The 19,696-nt window shown below is 48.9% G+C and overlaps 1 protein-coding gene across 3 annotated transcripts in view; it reads left to right on the forward strand.

The window, feature by feature from the left end:
* The window catches only part of ATXN1 (ataxin 1), a 422,593-nt gene that overhangs the window by 386,851 nt on the left and 16,046 nt on the right, over window positions 1-19,696 (forward strand). For 2 of the 3 annotated variants that reach the window (XM_080658075.1, XM_080658076.1), the window contains one exon: window positions 14,501-16,562. In XM_080658075.1, the coding sequence (XP_080514201.1) occupies window positions 14,661-16,562 (1,902 nt within the window). In that variant the 5' untranslated portion in view covers window positions 14,501-14,660. Of the gene's footprint in view, window positions 1-14,500; window positions 16,563-19,696 lie in introns of those variants that run through there. The other variant, XM_080658077.1, reaches the window with a different exon arrangement.

Here is a 19,696-nt window from a genome sequence, read left to right on the forward strand (position 1 = left end):
GAAAACAAAACGTACAGCAAGCACAGTGAAGTAATAGATTGTGGTTGTTGTGTAAGCTTCAGAGGACGAAGGGATGAGCAAGACTGCAGTGGTCTTAAGTGGCTTAGCCCAGCTTCAGGGGCCCCACTATGGGCAGAGGCTTGGAAGGAGTGGCAGTGGCAGCCTGGGTGGGTACCAGAAGGATAGTGGAGCTGTAGGACAGTGTGTGGATGACAGGATAGAGCAGAATGATAAGGGGCACAAAGAAGAGGCGCAGGGGTGAGGGGTGGGGTGGGGAGAACCTCAAATAAGTGACATCTAAAAAGAGATTTGAGAGATAGCTTAGAACACTGGTGCTCAAGCATGGTCCCCAGAGCAGGAGCGTCTGCATCATCTGGGAACTCTAGGTATAGAACCATTGGATCAGAAAACAGGCAACAAGGTGGCTGGAGGGGAAAGTGCTCAGACAGAGCAGAGGGTATATACACACCCTAAGGGCTTGAGCTGACGTGTTTGAGGGCTGGGACAGTACACAGCCGGACCCACTGGTCTACGTGTTATCTATGATGCTTTCACCCTGCACTGGCAGGGTTGAGGAGTCATGGCAGAAACTGCCTGGCCTATGAGGCTGGACACATTTACTGGGTATCCCTTCTCCTAAGTCTGCTGGCCCCTGATTTAGAGGGTGGGACTGACATCACCTGGGGGTCTAGTCCAGGGAGAAGATGTGGACAACCAGCCTTCTGGCTTGAGCAAGTAATAGAAGGATAGAGAGCTTTGGGCACCACCTTAAAATGATGCTTCTTAGCTTTTTATTGCTCACAGTCCCCATTGTAATGTGAGGAAGTGCATTCCACTGTAAAGGCTTAAAGGTGCCTGGAATCCAGCCATGGAGAGCAGGCTGACTCTAGCAGGTATTTGGAGGATCCATGTAGCTCCAAGTAAAACTGCGCATGGAGAGGCTGTAGAAGTTTAAAGACAAAATTGCAATTGGATTGCAATTGGTTTGCAAACTTTTAAAATCATGACGTATAATTTTTTAAAATATATTTTATTGATTTTTTTACAGAGAGGAAGGGAGAGGGAGAGTTAGAAACATAATGCGAGAGAAACATCAATCAGCTGCCTCCTGCACACCCCCTACTGGGATGTGCCCGCAACCAAGGTACATGCCCTTGACTGGAATTGAACCTGGGACCTTTGAGTCCGCAGGCAGACGCTCCCAGGGGTCCTCAAACTTTTAAACAGGGGGCCAGTTCACTGTCCCTCAGACCGTTGGAGGGCCGGACTATAGTTTAAAAAAAAACTATGAACAAATTCCTATGCGCACTGCGGGCCCAGGACGAGTTGGCTGCTAAGCAGGACAGGCAGCGGCACCCGGCGGGCTGGATAAATGTCCTCAGCGGGCCGCACGTGGCCCATGGGCTGTTGTTTGAGGACGCCTGCTCTATCCACTGAGCCAAACCAGTTAGGGCATGACGTATAATTTTTAAAAATTCTTTTTTATTGTGATAAAATATCCATAACAAAAAATTGACTACTTTAGCCATTTTTAAGTGTACATCTCAGTGGTCATAGGTATAGTCACATTCTTGTGCAGTCATCACCCCCACTTACCTCCAAAATATTTTCATCATTCCAAACTGTAATTCTGTGTACACACTAAACAGTAACTCCCCATGGCCCCCACCCCCAGCCCCTGGAAACCTCTGTTCTACTTGCTTTCTCTGTGAACTTGCCTATTCTAAGTACCTCCTATAAATGGAATCATACAGTATGTGTCCTTCTGCTTCTGGCTTCTTTCACTGAGCATAATCTTTCAATCTTTCAATAATACTCGTCTGGTAGAAAGTATTCAAATTGCATTCCTCTTTCAGGCTGGGTAATAGTCCCCTGTGCGGATATACCACATGTTGTCTATCCAGTCCTCTGTTGATGAACATTCAGGCTGTTTCCACCTCTTGGCTATTGTGAATAATACTGCTGTGAACACTGGCATACAGTATCTGTTGGAGTCCTTGCTTTCAATTCCTCTGGGCATATGCCTAGAAGTGGAATTGCTGGATCCTACGTTAATTCTACATTTAACTTTTTTAGGAACTTCCAATCAGTTTTCCACAGCAGTTGGACCATTTTACATTCCCACCAGCAGTGCACAAGTGTTCTAACTTCTCTAACTTCTCCACATCCTCACCAAGACTTATTTACTTTTTTTTTTTTTTTTAGTAATGGCCATCCTATGTGTGTGCAGTGGGGAACATGTAATTTCTTTTAAAGCGCAGTTAAGGAAGGTGAGAACACCATGTTCATGTTGTCAGGGCTGGGGCAAAGGATTGGAAGCTGTATGTAAACATCATTGAGACATTCTGCCCGGGAGCGAAGGTGTTAACAGGGAACCTAAAGATCATTGTACCAGGGGTGCTCACCTGTGGCTGAACATTAGAATCCCCTGTGCATCTTTTTAAATGCCAGTGCTGGCCCACCTTCTGGAATTCTGATTCGGTTGGTCTGGATGAGTCTGGACATTGGTGTTGTGTTTAAAAGCTCCCTAGATTCTCCCAATGTACAATGAGGATTGACTTCTTAGTCTGCAACTGAGGAGAATGTGACCCTGGGACCCCTGCTTCCAGCTTCTTGTTTCTCAGCTCAGGGCTGCTGCAACAGGGAGACACCCATGTTCAGCATAACCAAGGGCACAGTGAACTCAGCCCTGCCCCAGGCACATGTGCAGCTTCCTCTGCTCTGAGGCAAGTACTTCCTCCAAAATCCTAAGAGCCAGGTGCTGGAGCCGGGCATGGGGATGCTGGGCTGGTCAGGGTCAGTGGCCATGTAGATTGCTGGTAAGTCAGTTCCACTCAGTGGGCGGAGGATATTGAGACACCTGCACATCCGGTGATGCTTCTCCCGTTGCTCCAGCACTGTGAACAGGGTACCCAGAAAATTGAACCGCTAATTCTACTGAGATGTGTGTGTTTAACCACTGGGTAATTCTTATGGGCAGGCTTTCTCCACAAGGCCTGGCCCAGATGGAATTACACCAGGTAGCATGTTCTCCTCCCCCATCTGTTGCATTTACCTGTCTGTCACTGGCCACTGTTTAGGGGTGCACAGATTTGGATTGATCTAATCCTTGCTTCATGATACATTCTTATCCCTGGACCCTAATGGATGTTATTTATGTTTATTACTTTGTCTATTTAAGTATATAATCAGCATGGGTTATAAGGAGTTTATGAGCCAACTATCCTATATAATAAAAGCCTAATATGCTAAGTGTCCGGTCGTCCAGTCATCCATTTAACCAATCAAAGCGTAATATGCTAATGATATGCTAAGGCCGCTCAACTGCTCGCTATGACATACACTGGCCACCAGGGGGCAGATGCTCCGACTGGTAGGTTACCTTGCTGCTGGGGTCCAGCCAATCGGAATCGAGCGAGACGGGCCGGACATGCTCTGAAGCCCTCCTGCTGTCCCTCCCTGGCTGGCCAACCTCCCACATCCCTACCTGGCCCCGATTGTGCACCAGTGGGATCCCTTGACCTGGCCTGTGCCCTCTCACAATCCAGGACCCCTCAGGGATGTCAGAGAGCCGATTTTGGCCTGATCCCGCAGGCCAGGCTGAGGGACCCCACTGGTGCATGAATCCATGCACCGAGCCTCTACTAAAGTTAGAAAAAACAGTTTCCACAAGACTTCCCTCAATTTCTGACACCAATTACAAGTTTGGAGGGTTCCCCAAACTACCCTCAGGTTGGATAACTCACTGAAAGCTGTTATGCTCATGGTTACAGTTTACTACAGAGAAAAGATACGGTTAAAATTAGCCAGGGAAAGAGGCATATAGGGCAAAGGCCCAGAGGGGTCCAGACTGAGGGCTTCCAGGCATTCTCTCCCGTGGAGTCATGGCCACAGTGTGTGACAGTACGCAGGGAGTACTGCCAACCAGGGGAACTCACCTGAGCCTTGGGGTCCAGTGTTTTCATTGGAGCTCAATCACAGACTGCCATGTGGCTGATCTTTTGTCCCCAGCCCTTCCTGGAGGCCTGGCAAATATCTCTAGTCATTAGCACCTCAGAGATTGGAATGATACCACATGGCCAAAGCCCCCAGGCAAATAGACACACTGATATGGGGCAGGCCACTCCAGAGGCCTGGACATCACCCCCAGTAGCCCAGGGCAAAGGCTAGACCTCTGTTTGGCTAAGGTTAATCCTTTTAAAAAAATATATGTTTTTATTGATTTTTAGAGAGAGAGGAGGTGACAGAGAGAAACATCGATCAGCAGCCTCCACATGCACCCCGACCAGGGATGGAGCCCGCAACCTGGGCATGTGCCCTTACTGGGAATCAAATCAGTGACCTTTCCATGTATAGGACAATGCTCAACCAACTGAACCACACGGGCCACCATAATTAATTCTTCACTACACACCAGCAGGTTCACTGCTTAATCTAAGAACTGGAACCCAGGTTGTTTATACAGACAAACCAAGATTTTCATTTTATTTTGGCGACTTGCACCCTGTGCCTTGTCTTTACTATAGGACGATCATCCACAGATTGTCATTGGCATGTAAAACATCTCCGTGGCCTGCAAAGAGAAAGGCTCAGCGACTTCTGTCAACCCGCTTCACTTTGGGGAGGTGGGTCTCAGGAGGTCTTGGGGCCTTGGTGGTCCAGGGGATTAAAAAGGTGTACAGTGTCCCAGAGACGGTAAGACTGCCTACCACAGAAGGCAAGCTGACATGACAGCCCTGCAGGAATGACAGGTAGTTTATAGATGACCCACGGGCCTCGGCTTTCCTTTCCAGCCACACGGGGCAATGAGTGCCCCAAGACCCTCTCAGAATGCCTCAGTTCCAGAAGGCATTTCTCTAACTGGGTGGAGATGTTTTACATTCATAAACTTGGGCCATCTAATCTCTCAGAGACCCAGCCCCCTGGTGGCCTTAGAACAGACTCAGCCTCCTCCCAGTGCTGGGTGGGTTGTAGCAAAGCACAGGAGAGCATGTGTGAGCAGACAGCTGGCAGCCTTCCTGTGGGATGTGGAAAGAAGTCTATATTTCCCCACCGTGCCTTTTGGGAATTACTCATACAAGAAGTATTGCGGAAAAACAGGCAGAGTGAAACAAGGAGCCATCACACTTAACTCTCACCGAGATACGCCAGGCTTACGTTTACCTCTGGCCTTTCTCTTCATTCTGTTTGTATATGTTGAGTTGATTGCATGCATCTTGGTGTGAATGGGGCCCTGTGCATTGGAAACTTATTATAAATATAATGCCATTGTTTGGCTGAAGAAAGAAAATAAATTCTCAAACATCCATAACTTTCTTTTTTTGTGTAAATCACAGGTATGGGGGGGAACCTAGTTGCTTGAAAGGATTGGTAATTGGAAGTACTGTATTGATTGACCATGGAACCAGGAGAGGTCAGCAACCGTAAGGTGGGTAAGAACGGGAGGCACCAGGAAGCACTTGCTGAGTTGCAGTTGTGATCACTGCCATCTACCGAGTGTGTGCACTACATTGGCACCGTGCCAATTGATTCCCCCCCACTTTATAGGCAGAGATTACACACTGTTGAAACACTTGCCTTCCTATAGGGGGTGCATGTTCAGTTTTGAGTCAAATAAAAATTACATTAAAAAATTACATATGGCCAAAACCGGTTTGGCTCAGTGGATAGAGCGTCGGCCTGCAGACTGAGGGGTCCCGGGTTCGATTCCGGTTAAGGGCATGTACCTGGGTTGTGGGCACATCCCCAGTGGGGGGTGTGCAGGAGGCAGCTGATCGATGTTTCTCTCTCATCGATGTTTCTAGCTCTCTATCACTCTCCCTTCCTCTCTGTAAAATATCAATAAAATATGTTTTAAAAAAAAAATTACATACGCAGTTAGAGGTAAAGCCAGGTTTTCAACCTGGACTTCACCTACTCCACAGCCTATTCTTTCTGCTACTCTCTGTGGCCTCCTTCTTATCCTATATAATAAAAGCCTAATATGCTAAGTGTCTGGTCATCCGGTAGGCCGTTCAACCAATCAAAGCATAATATGCTAATGATATGCTAAGGCCGCTCAACCACTTGCTGTGATGTGCTCTGATCACCAGGGGGCGATCCAACTAGTAAGTTAGCTTGCTGCTGGGGTCTGGCCGATCGGGACTGAGCGAGACAGGTCAGACATGCCCTGGAGCCCTTCCGTAACCCCTCCCTGGCTGGCCAACCTCGCATGTCCCTCCTTGGCCCCAATCATGCACCGATGGAGTCCCTCAGCCTGGCCTGCACCTTCTCACAATCCTGGACCCATCAGGGGATGTCAGAGAGCCCGTTTCGGTCTGATCCCGCAGGCCAGGCTGAGGGACCCCACTGGTGCACAAATTCATGTACTGGGCCTCCAGTTAGTAATAATAGTAGTAATAATATGTTACCTTCCTGTCAGGATTGATGATAATATTAATGTTTTATCTTTGTATTTCAAATATGCCAATGGATGTAAATGCTTACTGAATTCTGTAGTGAGTGCTAAAAATCACTAGAGTGCTAAGGACATTACTTTGAAAGTTAAGAAGGACAGATCCCTGTCCTCCCCACCCCAATCCTGACTGTGAGTATAGCCAGTTCTCTGCCCCTGGTTGTGCCAGCCGGAGCGGGGAGACCAGTGGGGCCAACTGCCTCTGCCTGAGACCAGTCACTGTGCCGAGGGGTGGGGACACTGCACACGGCACATGAGTGCTTGGAACTGGGCCTGGCCGGGGGCGTGGAGGATAAACTGGTAGGCATTGCAGGTACTGGTCCAGCTCGCCTGCCACTTTCAAGCAGAAAGGTCTTTGCTCTTGTATCGAACTAGGGAAGGTCTTGACAGAAAGGCATTTCCCACTTTTCTGAAAACCTCAAACTCAGCCTCTGTTGGACAGTTCATTTGGGACCGGTTTCAGTCACATGGTTATCCCTCTGAGTGATGATTTTTCCGTCTTGAGCCTTTCCAGGAATTCCAGCTCGGGCAGGCTGCCAGGGGACACTGGCTACTCAGACGTGGCTGCGACATTCCCCACCAGCGGCCAGATTCCCGGGATAGCCCGGCCCCGCTGCAGGCCTCGACCCTCCTCCCTCCTTCTTATCGCCCCACTTGCATGCCTGTCTCATGCACACAGACATGTGCCATGTCCCCGTGCAGTGGGCCCGTCTGCATGACAGATATCCTTGTCCTTCCACGGGTGGCAAAACGCGCTCACAACACGCTCAGTGTCACCATCATCATGTTGACTGGGAAAGGTAATGGCAGAGGCCAAGAATCCAAGAGCAGCTCCACCCAAGGCTTCAGGAGAGCTGTCCCCCTTGGGCTGACAGCAGCCAATAACGGAGCCCATTGAGGGTGAGGGAGACAGCAGTGTAGCTCTGTGCCAGGTGGAGGAGTTCAGTAGACAGACAAACAGTGCCAGCACAGCTGTGCGCCTGCAGGATCCCCTCCAGCGCCTCCCTGAGGGCCTTCAACCTGCAGTGATGCCAAGTCCGTTTGGCGCACTGGACTCAGGGCCACATGGAGTCGGGAGCACCCAAATGGGACTGTGTTCATTCAGATGGATTTACATTTTTTAACCATTGTATTAAGTTTACTTGTTGTATTCATTGCCTGAAATGAATACTGAAAAAAGTATTATTTATGGTGCTAACAACATAGAGTGGGGTCTGTTTTCTCCTGCCCTTCCCACTGAAATCCTGCCTCCGCAACAAGGCCTGCCTCAAAAGAAAGCCCCCGTCTGGCCGGCATGGCTCAGTGGTTGAGCATCGACCTATGAACCAAGAAGTCACTTCCCAGTCAGGACACATGCCCAGGTTGCAGGGCTTGATCCAGTGGGGGACGTGCAGGAGGCAGCCAATCGGTGGTTTCCTCTCATCATTTCCATCTCTCTCCTTCTCCCTTCCTCTCTGAAATCAATAAAAATATTTTTTTATAAAAAAAAAAAAAGAAAGCCCTGTGTGGTATTCATTGCTACTGCACCTGCGTGCACCCTTGAACTTGTTTTTTGTGATGCCAGAGGGAGAGAGTTTGTGTAGACAGCATGTTAATGTCCACAGTTCTCCATGTCTGACCATGCAGGTTATTCTCTTTGTGGTCTCTGCTCTACCGTGATCTGGATCATGGGTGGGTGGCATTGAGCTTGTGGCTGGGGGTGCTGGGGATCCCAGCTCACTTGCCAGTGAAGTCAAAAGATTCTGATCTTTCTCCCTCAGCCAACCCAGCCTGTAACACGGAATGCACACAAGCTTCAGTCCAGGGTTAGTACTGGTGTGGTGCGAGTTCCCTGGACATCGTCAGCCCCTCTTACCCTTAGCATCCTGCCCCATTTATACATGAGAAAATAAAGGACACGTGCTCTTACGCTGCCATCACCACAGTGCATCCCAGTACCTCAGTCTACTCTGTGTCCTGGTTGGGTATAACAAGACACCCAACTCTGTCCTGCCTCTGACTGCCAGGTCTTGGCCAAGCCTCAGGGTCCCCATCTGCAAACTGGAGGTAAAAATATAAACGTCATGAGTTTGTTGTGAGGAGTAAATGAGATGTTTATAAATAGAGTTATTGGCACCTTGGCCAGGTGGCTCAGTTGGTTGAAGCATCGTCCCGTACACCATAAAGATGGCAGGTTTGATTCCCTGTCAGGGCACATAACTAGGTTATGGGTTTGATCTCCAGGGCACATAACTAGGTTATGCGTTTGTCCCGTACGGGGCACGTACGAGAGGCACCCAATCAATGTTTCCCTTTCACATCCATGTCTGTTTGTCTGTCTCTGTCTGTCTCCCTCCCTCTCTCTTATTCTCCCTCTCTCTATCCCTCCCTTTCTCTCTCTCTAAAAATCAATGGAAATGTATCCTTGGATAAGGAAAAATAAATAAATAGACTTATTGGCATACAGTCGATGATCAATATATGGAAGCTATTTGTATGTGTTTCCTAGGACTGCCGTAACAAATTACCTCAAATTTGGTAGCTCAAAACAATGGAAAATTGGGCATTATGCCAAGTGAGATAAATCAGAGAAGGACAAGTGATGTATGCTATCACTTAGACATAGAATCTAAAACAACTGAACTTGTAAAAACAGAGTAGAATGGTGGTTACCGGGGCAGGGGGTGGGAGTGGGAGAAAGGAAGAGATGTGGCTGGAGGTCACAGACTTGCAACCAGCAGATAAGTAAGTTTTGGGCCAGTGTCCCCTTGCCTCCGTACTCTAACTGTGACTTTGCCGATGCCACGTACTGTTACAGTATTTATTCCCTTATTCTGAACACTGTGCTTTTGGGTGTTATTTTTTTAATGAAGCTTATAATTACTCCAAGTTATTAGGCACCACACCAAACTGTTGGTTCGCATTTAATGTATGGTCCAACAGGATAATCCCTAGGCTCTTTCATTTGAACCATTCTCAAGCCAGCCGTTCTCTCCAACTCTGCTACTAAACTAATTGAGCTGTTGAAACCACGGGCAGGTATTTACATTTACTCTCATTAATCTTAAATTTCTTGGTTTTGTGCCATCACTTCCAGGTTCTGAGTTAATATTTGAATATTAATTGCAATAATACATTAAGCATCCCTTCCAGCCTTCTGTTACCTCTGAATATGATAGCCAAAGCACTAATAAAATGTTGAACAGAATAGACCTAAAAATAGAGTCCTGGCATACCATTGGCTCCATGCTGACATTGAAAAATTAAGGTCCACTGTACACATCAGAGGCAAAGCAAATGATGAATGAATGTGTGATCCACTTCCTTTGGGACATGCTGTTCAGCAACCGTGAAGGTATCTAATTATGCTATCATCCACCCCACCTTTCTCCATCCCAGAAACCCCAAGGATGTCAGGGTTGGGCCTGTTTTTAATATTTAATATTTTAATGAAGTGCCTTCTTCCAGTTCAGCACACGGATCTCCCAGCTTAGTAATAAAATGAAACAGAAAGGAGATGGGCGTGCCCGGAATTAGAGAGTCCTCGCCACGTCCTAGTGACCTCTCCCACCAGGCCCTGGTGTTCTGTCTCCTACATGGTCAGATGGTTTTTCCAGAACAGACACAAGCTCAGCAGTCTGCGTTCCTTCCTCTTTAAAACTGTAGTCATGCCTCTGTTCTGCATAGACACATATGCCAGAAAGGCATGGGGTTCATACTCTCAGGGTTGGGTGTGCTGGGCGAGCAGCCCAGTTCATTGCCATGACCTCGGAATGCGTTTTTAGGACTGTGTGTGTCCAGTTTTAGGAGCATCTTCCATTCAGAGCGCGTGGTGGTTGTTTATAGGACTGGGAGTCAGTGGGGATACGTTCCCACATCTCTCGGTACAGAGGCATCTTGTTTTTTGTTTTTTGTTTTTTTTATCATTTCTGAAACAATCTAAATCCATGGTCATGGGGGAAACCGTTTTGTATTATAGCAAAGATATGTGTGGCTTTCTTTGTTAAAGTTTGTTCTTCTTCCTGGAGAGGATCGAGTCCTGTACAAAATGTATGATAATAGCCCTTTTAAAGTGTGTTTTTCTTTACTTCTTGAAGACAGAAGAAAAGGAACGTCTGTTATTTAGAACCGTCTTGGTCTAGGAGACACCAAAGGAAACAGCTGCTTCTTACCTCCACGTTAGCTGCTTATCTGCTAATGCCATCAGTTAGCAGATAAGCTGCAAGGCTCCATCAGTTCTGTTTATGTGCAGCCCTGGTTGGGGCTCCCAGCGCCTGCTCCAAGGGAAGGAGGCTGGAGAGGTTTACTATGCTTGGGAGCTTCTGAGCAGAACACTTATTCTTATACTGAGTTTCTGAAACCTTGCTGTGCCTGTGAATCATCGGGGGATCATGTTAAAATACAGATTCTGAATCAGGAGGCCTGGGTGGGGCCTGAGGTTCTGCGTTTCTAAAGCTGCTGGGGTGCTGGTGTTGCTGGTCTGAGGGCCACCCTTGGAATGGCAAGGCCTTAGGCCACTGAGCTAAATTTTAAAATACTGATCGAGAGATAGATATAAATGTAGATATAGAGATGCTGGAGATGAGTGTATTCAGAATAGTGATTACCAGGTAAACGGTATGTAGTAAACCCTAAATAAATCTGTCTCAATTCATCTATGAACCCCCCTTCCATTTTAGCCTTCCTAATGTTTGAACAGTATGATCTTCATTCGTGGTTCTTCTGTAACTTAGTGTTTATGGACTCTTGTGTGGCTCCAAGTTTCAAAGAAAGCTTTCCGTTGTGGCGGGAACATCCAGAGGTGAACTCCTCGGGGCCCAGCTGAATCATTGGGTTTCATCCCTGAGGAGGCAATTGGGGACACAGAGGCCATTTGTCTGTCTGCAGCTGGAAAGAGACCCTCAAAGCAGAAATCCCACTCTCCTTTTTTCATCTCTTTTTTCTTATTCCTTACTCTCTCCCTTCCTTTTCCCGACTGTACTTTTCTACATTCATCATTGACCTCTTCCTTCTTTTCTATCCATTGAATAGTCACCCAAGGTACCAGAGACATGGACATGGTGGCATACTCTGGCGCCCTCTGGTGGTTCACTGCAAAGAGCAAGACACAGCCCTAGCAGGTTTGGCTTCGGGGACAGAGTGTCCACCTGTGGACTGAAGGGTCTGGGATTCAATTCTGGTCAGGGCACATGCCCAGGCTGCAGGCCCGATCCCCAGTAGGGGACATGCAGCAGGCAGCCGGTCAGTGAGTCTCTCTCATCATTGATGTTTCTCTCTCTCCCTCTCCCTTCCTCTCTGAAATCAGTAAAAAATACGTATATATGAAAGAGCAAGACACGATCCCTGCGCTCACAGTGCTTCCCCCTGATAGGAGATACTGACACTAGAGATGATGGAGCACATGGAAGGGGCACATCCCCAGAATTAGATCCTCATCTCCTCCAAGCTGCACTGGTAATAGCAGGCATAGTCCTTCCAAATGTGGGAGGAGGATGGGTTGAATTTTTATCAGTCTGGCCCTTTTTGCTCCAGTTCAGTCTTTATCTTTATATTCTTGGTTTTATCATTATTATTATTATTATTATTATTATCAGGAAAAGTTGTTTATCAATGGATAACTTTTTAGAAGAAAATATATGAATTTGAGTAGGCCAAGTCTTAGTGAAGACCAGCTCTAAATAAGCAATGTAAATAAGCCAGGGCACTCCTGAGAACCAAGTCAGCATTCTTCTTCAAACTGGGTTCTTTAAAAAGTACCTTCAAAGGGGTTTTCTAGTTTTGTATATTGTGCATCCAGTTGTATGGGCAATTTTACATTTGCATTGCTAATGGACCTATTTCTGAATGTGTTTGACATTTTGCTTGGCTTTGAAAGGACTTTTCTGCTGCTGCTTTTTCTTCCCTGAAGCTGTCTTGGGCTAATTAACCTTACTGGCTGGACCTACTATATGCAAATGTTCTCATTTCAGATTCTGACATACTACTTGCATGAACATCCTTAGTGAAATCTTGTGGGGTCTTATTGGATCAGTGCTACTTTAGAGCCAGCAGGGGGCGTATGGAATGGTGGGCTTTGAGTAGATCTGTCTTATATAACTTGGCTAGTTGGTATGGGAATATGAGAGCTCATACAGTTCCCGTGCTCATGGGTGACTCTTGAAATCTATAGATGACAGATCATTATCAGTGCTTTTTAAGCAGCCAAAAGGAACAACTGTTTTTGATGCATTGTAGTTTAATTTTATTCTGTCATTGTTTTGAAAATAGCGCTGTCATTTCATCGATTTGCGAGTACCGGCTGTAAATTACGTAGCTCACTCTATAAGAGAAGGCTACGCAGAACACAGTTACCTGGGACTTTAAAAGGCTGCAGATCGGGAGAGTAAATAATTGACATTACTCTTTCGACACAGATATTTCTTCAGCATTAATATTTTAGGTCTTTTTATTTTTGTTTCTGTCCTAGTCTTTAAAGTGCCTCTCGTCATATGAGAACCCCTCTTATAATGGATGTTGAGACACCAAATTCCTAAACCTCTGCCTTCAACATAAACTGATCATAGTCATTGCAGTTGGGGGACTTGGTCTAGTGCCATTTGTACTTTTATCATGATATTTGTTAGTGATAGTCAAGCAAAACCAAAAAGGACCACTAAATCATTGGCAAAATAAAGTAAAATTGCAGACCAGGGTGGCGAGTGTAAACTGTATAGGAGATGTGGAATAAGCTGGTGTTGGGAGCGGAGCGGAGGGGCATCAGAGAAAAGTGTGTAATAATAGGGATATGAAAAGATTTTTTACAAAGGGATATGGCGATTGCTTCAGATAGACAAGGATCAGAGGCTGACGGCTGCTGCCGTATTGTGTTGCTGTGTGTTTTTTAATTCAGAGCGTAGAAAAGAGTGTCTGGGTAGGACCACTGTAACCCCAGGGCATGTGATTCCCACAGCGGGACCTCACAGCTTCCCAAGGTCAGAGCATGGTGACATTGTGCGTGTCTGCAGCTGCTGCCTGTAGGGGGCGCACACACCTGGCACTTGTCAGCCTGGTTCCAGTAGCTTCCATTGATGTTTGCCTCTTGCCAGGTGGGCATCTCTTTGCCCACAGTCATGGTGACTCGGAATTCAGTGTTTACTGGGAGACTGAGATACGTGTCTAAGAAATGGCTCCAGGTTCACTGTTTGTATGTTCGAGTGTAAACACACAGGTTCTGATTGGTCTGAAAGAAGTTTCACCTCCAGGGTTAATGGTAGGCTAGCTCTCTCCAAGGAGAATAGGGGAGGGGTGTGTAAAAGGAAATTCAAAGGCCACTTGGAAAGAGTCAGGGATGAAGCAAGTGTGTAACCATCACTAAAGAAGCCTTCAGTACACCTGCATGATGATAATCTTTTTTAAAAAAAACCTGTAACCATATTCACTTTTTAACTGTCTCACAGATTTCTTTTGGTTTTCTGTTATCATATGAGTGGCTGTACTGGGAATTCTTGTAAAGAGAATTGTTGTAAAGTTAGGATGGACCCAAAGTCAGGTGGCATCTTCGAGTAGTGGCTCCAATAGATGGGGATTCAGAGATAACATGCAAAATCCATTGGGGCTCTCACTCCTAACCTGCCCCTCCCCAGGGCCTGGCTCGGAGGGCGGGGCCCAGGGGACATTCACTGATGTCATCCTCCCTGTGAGTTCCATTTGATTTTCCAACAAAGTAAAGAAGAGGTGAGGCATGGGACCAGCATTTCTGAAAAGAAAACTTAAGAAACACATAGTCTACCTTCTAATAAGAAAAAAGGAGAGAGGTATTGAGAAACGTGCCTTAGGGGAGTTAACTTCATAAAAAAGTCTCTGCTTTAAGTTTTGACTTGCTCCATGTCTTAATCATCTTCCTGATAGGCTGTCCGCCGAGGCCACTGTTTTAACCGTTTCAATGCCGGGGCTAGAATCATGTTTTCAGAATTCGCACTGAAGCCAAAGCCTAGTCTTAGTCTTGGGAGGACGTCCTTTTCCGGTGCTGATGTCTTGATTTCTTTTCCCTCCTTCCCTTTCTCTTCCTTTCCCTCTTCCTTTTCCCAGATTCCAGAGCTGCTGCTGGCGGACTGCACCCACGGGGAGATGATTCCTCATGAAGAGCCTGGATCCCCTACAGAAATCAAATGTGACTTTCCGTTTATCAGACTAAAATCAGAGCCAGCCAGACAGTGAAGCAGTCACCGTGGAGGGGGGACGGCGAAAAATGAAATCCAACCAAGAGCGGAGCAATGAATGCCTGCCTCCCAAGAAGCGCGAGATCCCCGCCACCAGCCGGCCTTCGGAGGAGAAGGCCACCGTCCTGCCCAGCGACAACCACCGGGCGGAGGGCGTGGCATGGCTCCCGGGCTCCCTTGGTGGCCGAGGTCACGGGGGCGGGAGGCATGGCCCTGCGGCGGGGACTTCGGTGGAGCTTGGTTTACAACAGGGAATAGGTTTACACAAAGCGCTCCCCACGGGGCTGGACTACTCCCCACCCAGCGCGCCCAGGTCTGTCCCGGCGACCACCACGCTGCCCACGGTGTACCCGCCCCCGCAGTCAGGGACCCCGGTGTCGCCTGTGCAGTACGCGCACCTGCCGCACACTTTCCAGTTTATAGGGTCCTCCCAGTACAGCGGGCCCTATGCAGGGTTCATCCCCTCCCAGCTGATCTCCCCAACGGCCAGCCCCGCCACCAGTGCGGTGGCCTCCGCCGGGGGCGTCTCCACTCCATCCCAGCGCTCCCAGCTGGAGGCTTATTCCACTCTGCTGGCCAGCATGGGCGGGCTGAGCCACGCCTCAGGACACAAGGCTGAGCAGCAGCAGCAGCACTTGGGCAGGACTCCAGGGCTCATGGCACCAGGGTCCCCACCACCCACCCAGCAGAACCAGTACGTCCACATCGCCAGCTCCCCGCAGAACGCCGGGCGCACGGCCTCCCCACCGGCCATCCCCGTCCACCTCCACCCCCACCAGACGATGATCCCACACACCATCACCCTGGGGCCCTCCCCCCAGGTCGTAGTGCAATACACCGACTCCGGCAGCCACTTCCTTCCTCGGGAGGCCACCAAGAAAGCCGAGAGCAGCAGGCTGCAGCAGGCCATGCAGGCCAAGGAGATCCTCAACGGGGAGATGGAGAAGGGCCGGCGGTACGGGGCCCCCACCTCCGCCGACCTGGGCTTGGTGAAGGCCGGCAACAAGTCAGCGCCTCACCCCTACGAGTCCAGGCACGTGGTTGTGCACCCCAGCCCCTCCGACTACGGTAATCGGGACTCCTCAGGGGTCCGGGCCTCTGTGATGGTCCTGCCCAACAGCAACACCCCCGTCCCCGACCTGGAAGTGCAGCAGGTCACGCACCGCGAGGCCTCCCCCTCCACCCTCAACGACAAAAGTGGCCTGCATTTAGGGAAGCCCGGACACCGTTCCTACGCGCTCTCACCCCAACAGGCTCTGGGCCCCGAAGGCGTGAAGGCCGCCACCGTCGCCACGCTGTCACCCCACACGGTCATTCAGACCACACACAGCGCTTCGGAGCCACTCCCAGTCGGACTGCCAGCCACAGCCTTCTACGCAGGGACTCAGCCGCCTGTCATCGGCTACCTGAGCAGCCAGCAGCAGGCGATCACCTATGCCGGCAGCCTGCCCCAGCACCTGGTCATCCCCGGCACCCAGCCCCTGCTCATCCCGGTGGGCAGTGCTGACGTGGAGGGGTCGGGAGCTGCCTCTGCAATAGCCACGTCGTCACCCCAGTTTGCAGCAGTGCCTCACACGTTCGTCTCCACCGCCCTTCCCAAGAGCGAGAACTTCAGCCCAGAGGCCCTGGTCACCCAGGCCGCCTACCCGGCCATGGTGCAGGCCCAGATCCACCTGCCCGTGGTGCAGTCCCTGGCGTCCCCGGCCGCAGTGCCCCCGACGCTGCCCCCCTACTTCATGAAAGGCTCCATCATCCAACTGGCCAACGGGGAGCTGAAGAAGGTGGAGGACTTAAAAACGGAGGACTTCATCCAGAGCGCAGAGATCAGCAACGACCTGAAGATCGACTCCAGCACCGTGGAGAGGATTGAGGACAGCCACAGCCCGGGCATCGCTGTGATCCAGTTCGCCGTCGGGGAGCACCGGGCACAGGTAATGTTCACCCTGGTCCCAGGCGGGGACACGCACCACACACCTTCCTCACTTCCAGGCGAGATGAACGTCTTCCGGGACGCAGACTCGGCTGTGCTCTGGGGAGAAGGAAAGGCTTTCATTTATACCCAGACTTCAGACTCTGAGTCTTCTCTAAGAAGATTCTCTAAGAGAATTAGCCCCGGTGTTCCCAAGACATCTGCTATTTGTAGTGATCTAACTTCTCTGGACCTGGAGTGAGGCTAGTCAGGTCCCAACCTCAGGACAATTTAAGGAAATCATCACTCAAGTTATGCTTTTGTTCTGGGGTTCAGATGGGAACATGACTGAGAAAGGCTGGTTAAGGCCCTTCTAGAGAACCATCTGCCCCTTTTTCCCCATCAGGAAGGGACACTGATGGTCAGGTAAGGATATTAGATGCCCTGAGTCACCCACCATATCTCACACCAACATCCGTGTTTTAAAATGCAGGTTTTATTGTTGGTCAGGTGTGGCAAGGCCAAGAGATGAGGTAATGGCCATTGAAAACATAGTTTCTTATACGCCCAGATCCCAAGAGGGGACGTGCCACATGGGGCAGCACGGGGAAGCACCAGGCTCAGTCAGGAGGCAGAGGGAGTGAGGAGAAAGGGGGCAGCAACTCTTATTGTGGTTTCTGTGTGGAGGAGTGGGTGAGAGGATGAGGAGGTGTAGGAATGGCTGGTTTGAATAATTCTATAGTTGGCTCTTCTCCTAGTTGTCTGGTACCTGCTGTGAGGTGACTAGGGCAGGTGGGCAGTGGCCAGGAGTCTGAGCCTTGTAGAGGAAGTGGCTGAATGGTTTGCATATGAAGGGTATGCTCCCAGCAGAGTTGATTGCTATCTCTAGGAATTAGCTAACCCCAGAGGGGCGATCCCTCCAGAGTCAGCAAGGCCCCCAGATGTCAGAGCAGCAGAACACAGAAAATAAAAGGCAGGGTTCATACAATCCGAGAAGTCAGAGCTGTCCCAGGTGCTCTGCTGGGCTTGGGGTGAATAGGAACTCCAAGAGTCATGTGCAGCCGAGCTGACTCATGTTAAAAACTAGAACTATGATCAGCTCTCTTATAATTTCCCTGGGCTCCTTCAGTCTACCCTTTTCCAGGCTCTTAAATCTCTTGGATGCATTTATTCTACAGCCCATTATAGCAAACAGCAACAACACTGCCCAGGTTGATTGAGTCAAACAGAGTAGGCCCCCATGAGAACTCTACTGGCTGTAGAACCCACTATCTGGGGATGTTTCCATTAGGACTTTGAAACTCTCGGATGTAACAGCGCCTCCTTCAGGTGTGAGTTGGAAAAGGGTCAAGGCTTAGCTGATAGTTGGGACCTTTACAGAAAATAACAAAACAAAAAAAGACAAACTAGTTAATGATTTGAATTGTTTTAAGTGTATTTTTAAAAGATCAAGTGAAGTGGAGGGAGGCCAATTTTCCAAAGTGTTTTCCGGAACTCCTTTTGAATGACCGGATGTGGGATCTTGCACAACAGCCAGGACCTGCCTTGCCAAGAGCTTTAGCCCCAAATACTTTTCTTTTTTATGGTGAGATGTCACTGTAGGCTTAGATTCTTTGGTAACTCCCACAAAAAATTTCTTAAAGTTCCGATTCAAAGAAAGAGCAAAAATCAAGATTTTAAAAATGGCATCATTATGTAGAACTCACTACCCATCTGTAGTTGCTGCTCACTCCAACCTTCCTACATGGATTGGGATGGGTCCTCGTAGGAAAAAGGAATTCTCTTTAGCAAAGCTGTCTTTTTAACAGCCCCCCGGTGAAGCATGGAAAATGAACAAGAATGAAAAGTAAATATGTTTTTCACGGTACTTTTTAAAAAATTCTTAAAGTGTTAGTGTGCACAGAAGTAGGAATGGAAAGAGGTGTGATTTTTGAAACACTCCTGGTTCCTTACCAGCATCTCTTTCAATTTGAGAAGAAAAAGCAGCTCTAGCCGTGGGCCGCATCTCCGAGGCCCTGGCAGCCTCTCACACCAGCGTTCACGGCCTCTTTAGGTTTCAAATGGACCTGGCAGGTCTTAGAGAGGAAGCAAGCATCTCTCTGTGTATTCCCTGCTTGATACTTTGCAGAATGAACGCCTAAATGATAGAGAAATTGGCTTCCAGGCCAAGTCTCATTACCTTCCTGTAGCCAGACCACTCGTCTCTCTGCTAACAGCCAAGGTGCAAATTAGAAGGTGGAATATTTGTCACAGCCTGTTCGCAGGTCTGTCAGGAGGGCCCCTGTGTGGTCGGGCTGCATGCTGGGAAGGGCTTCTGCAAAGACCTGCGAGAGAGCTGTTGTAGAAACAAGTACAGGGTCCCAACACAGCCAGTGATTTGTCACTCTACTGGGAGCCTATCAGAAACAGGCTGACATCATCACCGTGAAAATACTCCCCCAGCTGTGTCTGCCTCAGTGCCAGAGCAGAGTCCTGGAGAGTCAGAGAGAACTCAAGTCCAGATTTAATTTACGTGCCCAGGACAGGGTGCTTCCCTCTGTGACCCGTGTCACTGGGAGCTCTCTCCCCAGCCTGAACATCAGTCCATGTCTTCCCTGCTGGCTAGAATCACTAACCCTTGCACCTACAGGGAGATTAGAAATGTGCAAATTGTTTAACTTAATTAGCAAAATCACAAATTTGATGGGGGAAGTTGAAGGAGCAAGGCTGGTTTTTCTATAGTAGGTTGATTTATGGCCCCAGGCATAAATCGTACCTGGTTGGAGGGCCTCAGGGAGGCTTGACCTTATAAAACCTAAGCAGGATCCCGAGAAGGCCATGTGGCGCAGAGAAAGCCAGGAGTCCGGGTGCTGGTCAGCTGCCAGACCAGTTGTTTCACCTCTCAGAGCTGCCATTTTTCTCATCTCAAAACAGGTAGATGACCCCTTACACCTGGTGATACCTGGGCCTCCTTGTTCTGTAATCCTTGGCTTTCCTTCCTGCCTCGCAGAACCGCCCTTATGAAATTGGCCGGCATCAACACCAGAACCAGGGGCCATAAAGGGCACCTCCGCTGACCTCATGCTCAGGACCCACCGTAGACCATAGATGGAGGGAAACTAAAGCCAGCCTGTGTGAAACAGAGGGGCTTTATTTTGGTAATTATTTTTAAGGAGC

This window comes from Plecotus auritus (genome assembly GCF_963455305.1).
Source record: "Plecotus auritus genome assembly, chromosome: 2".
Taxonomy (NCBI): Eukaryota; Metazoa; Chordata; class Mammalia; order Chiroptera; family Vespertilionidae; genus Plecotus; species Plecotus auritus.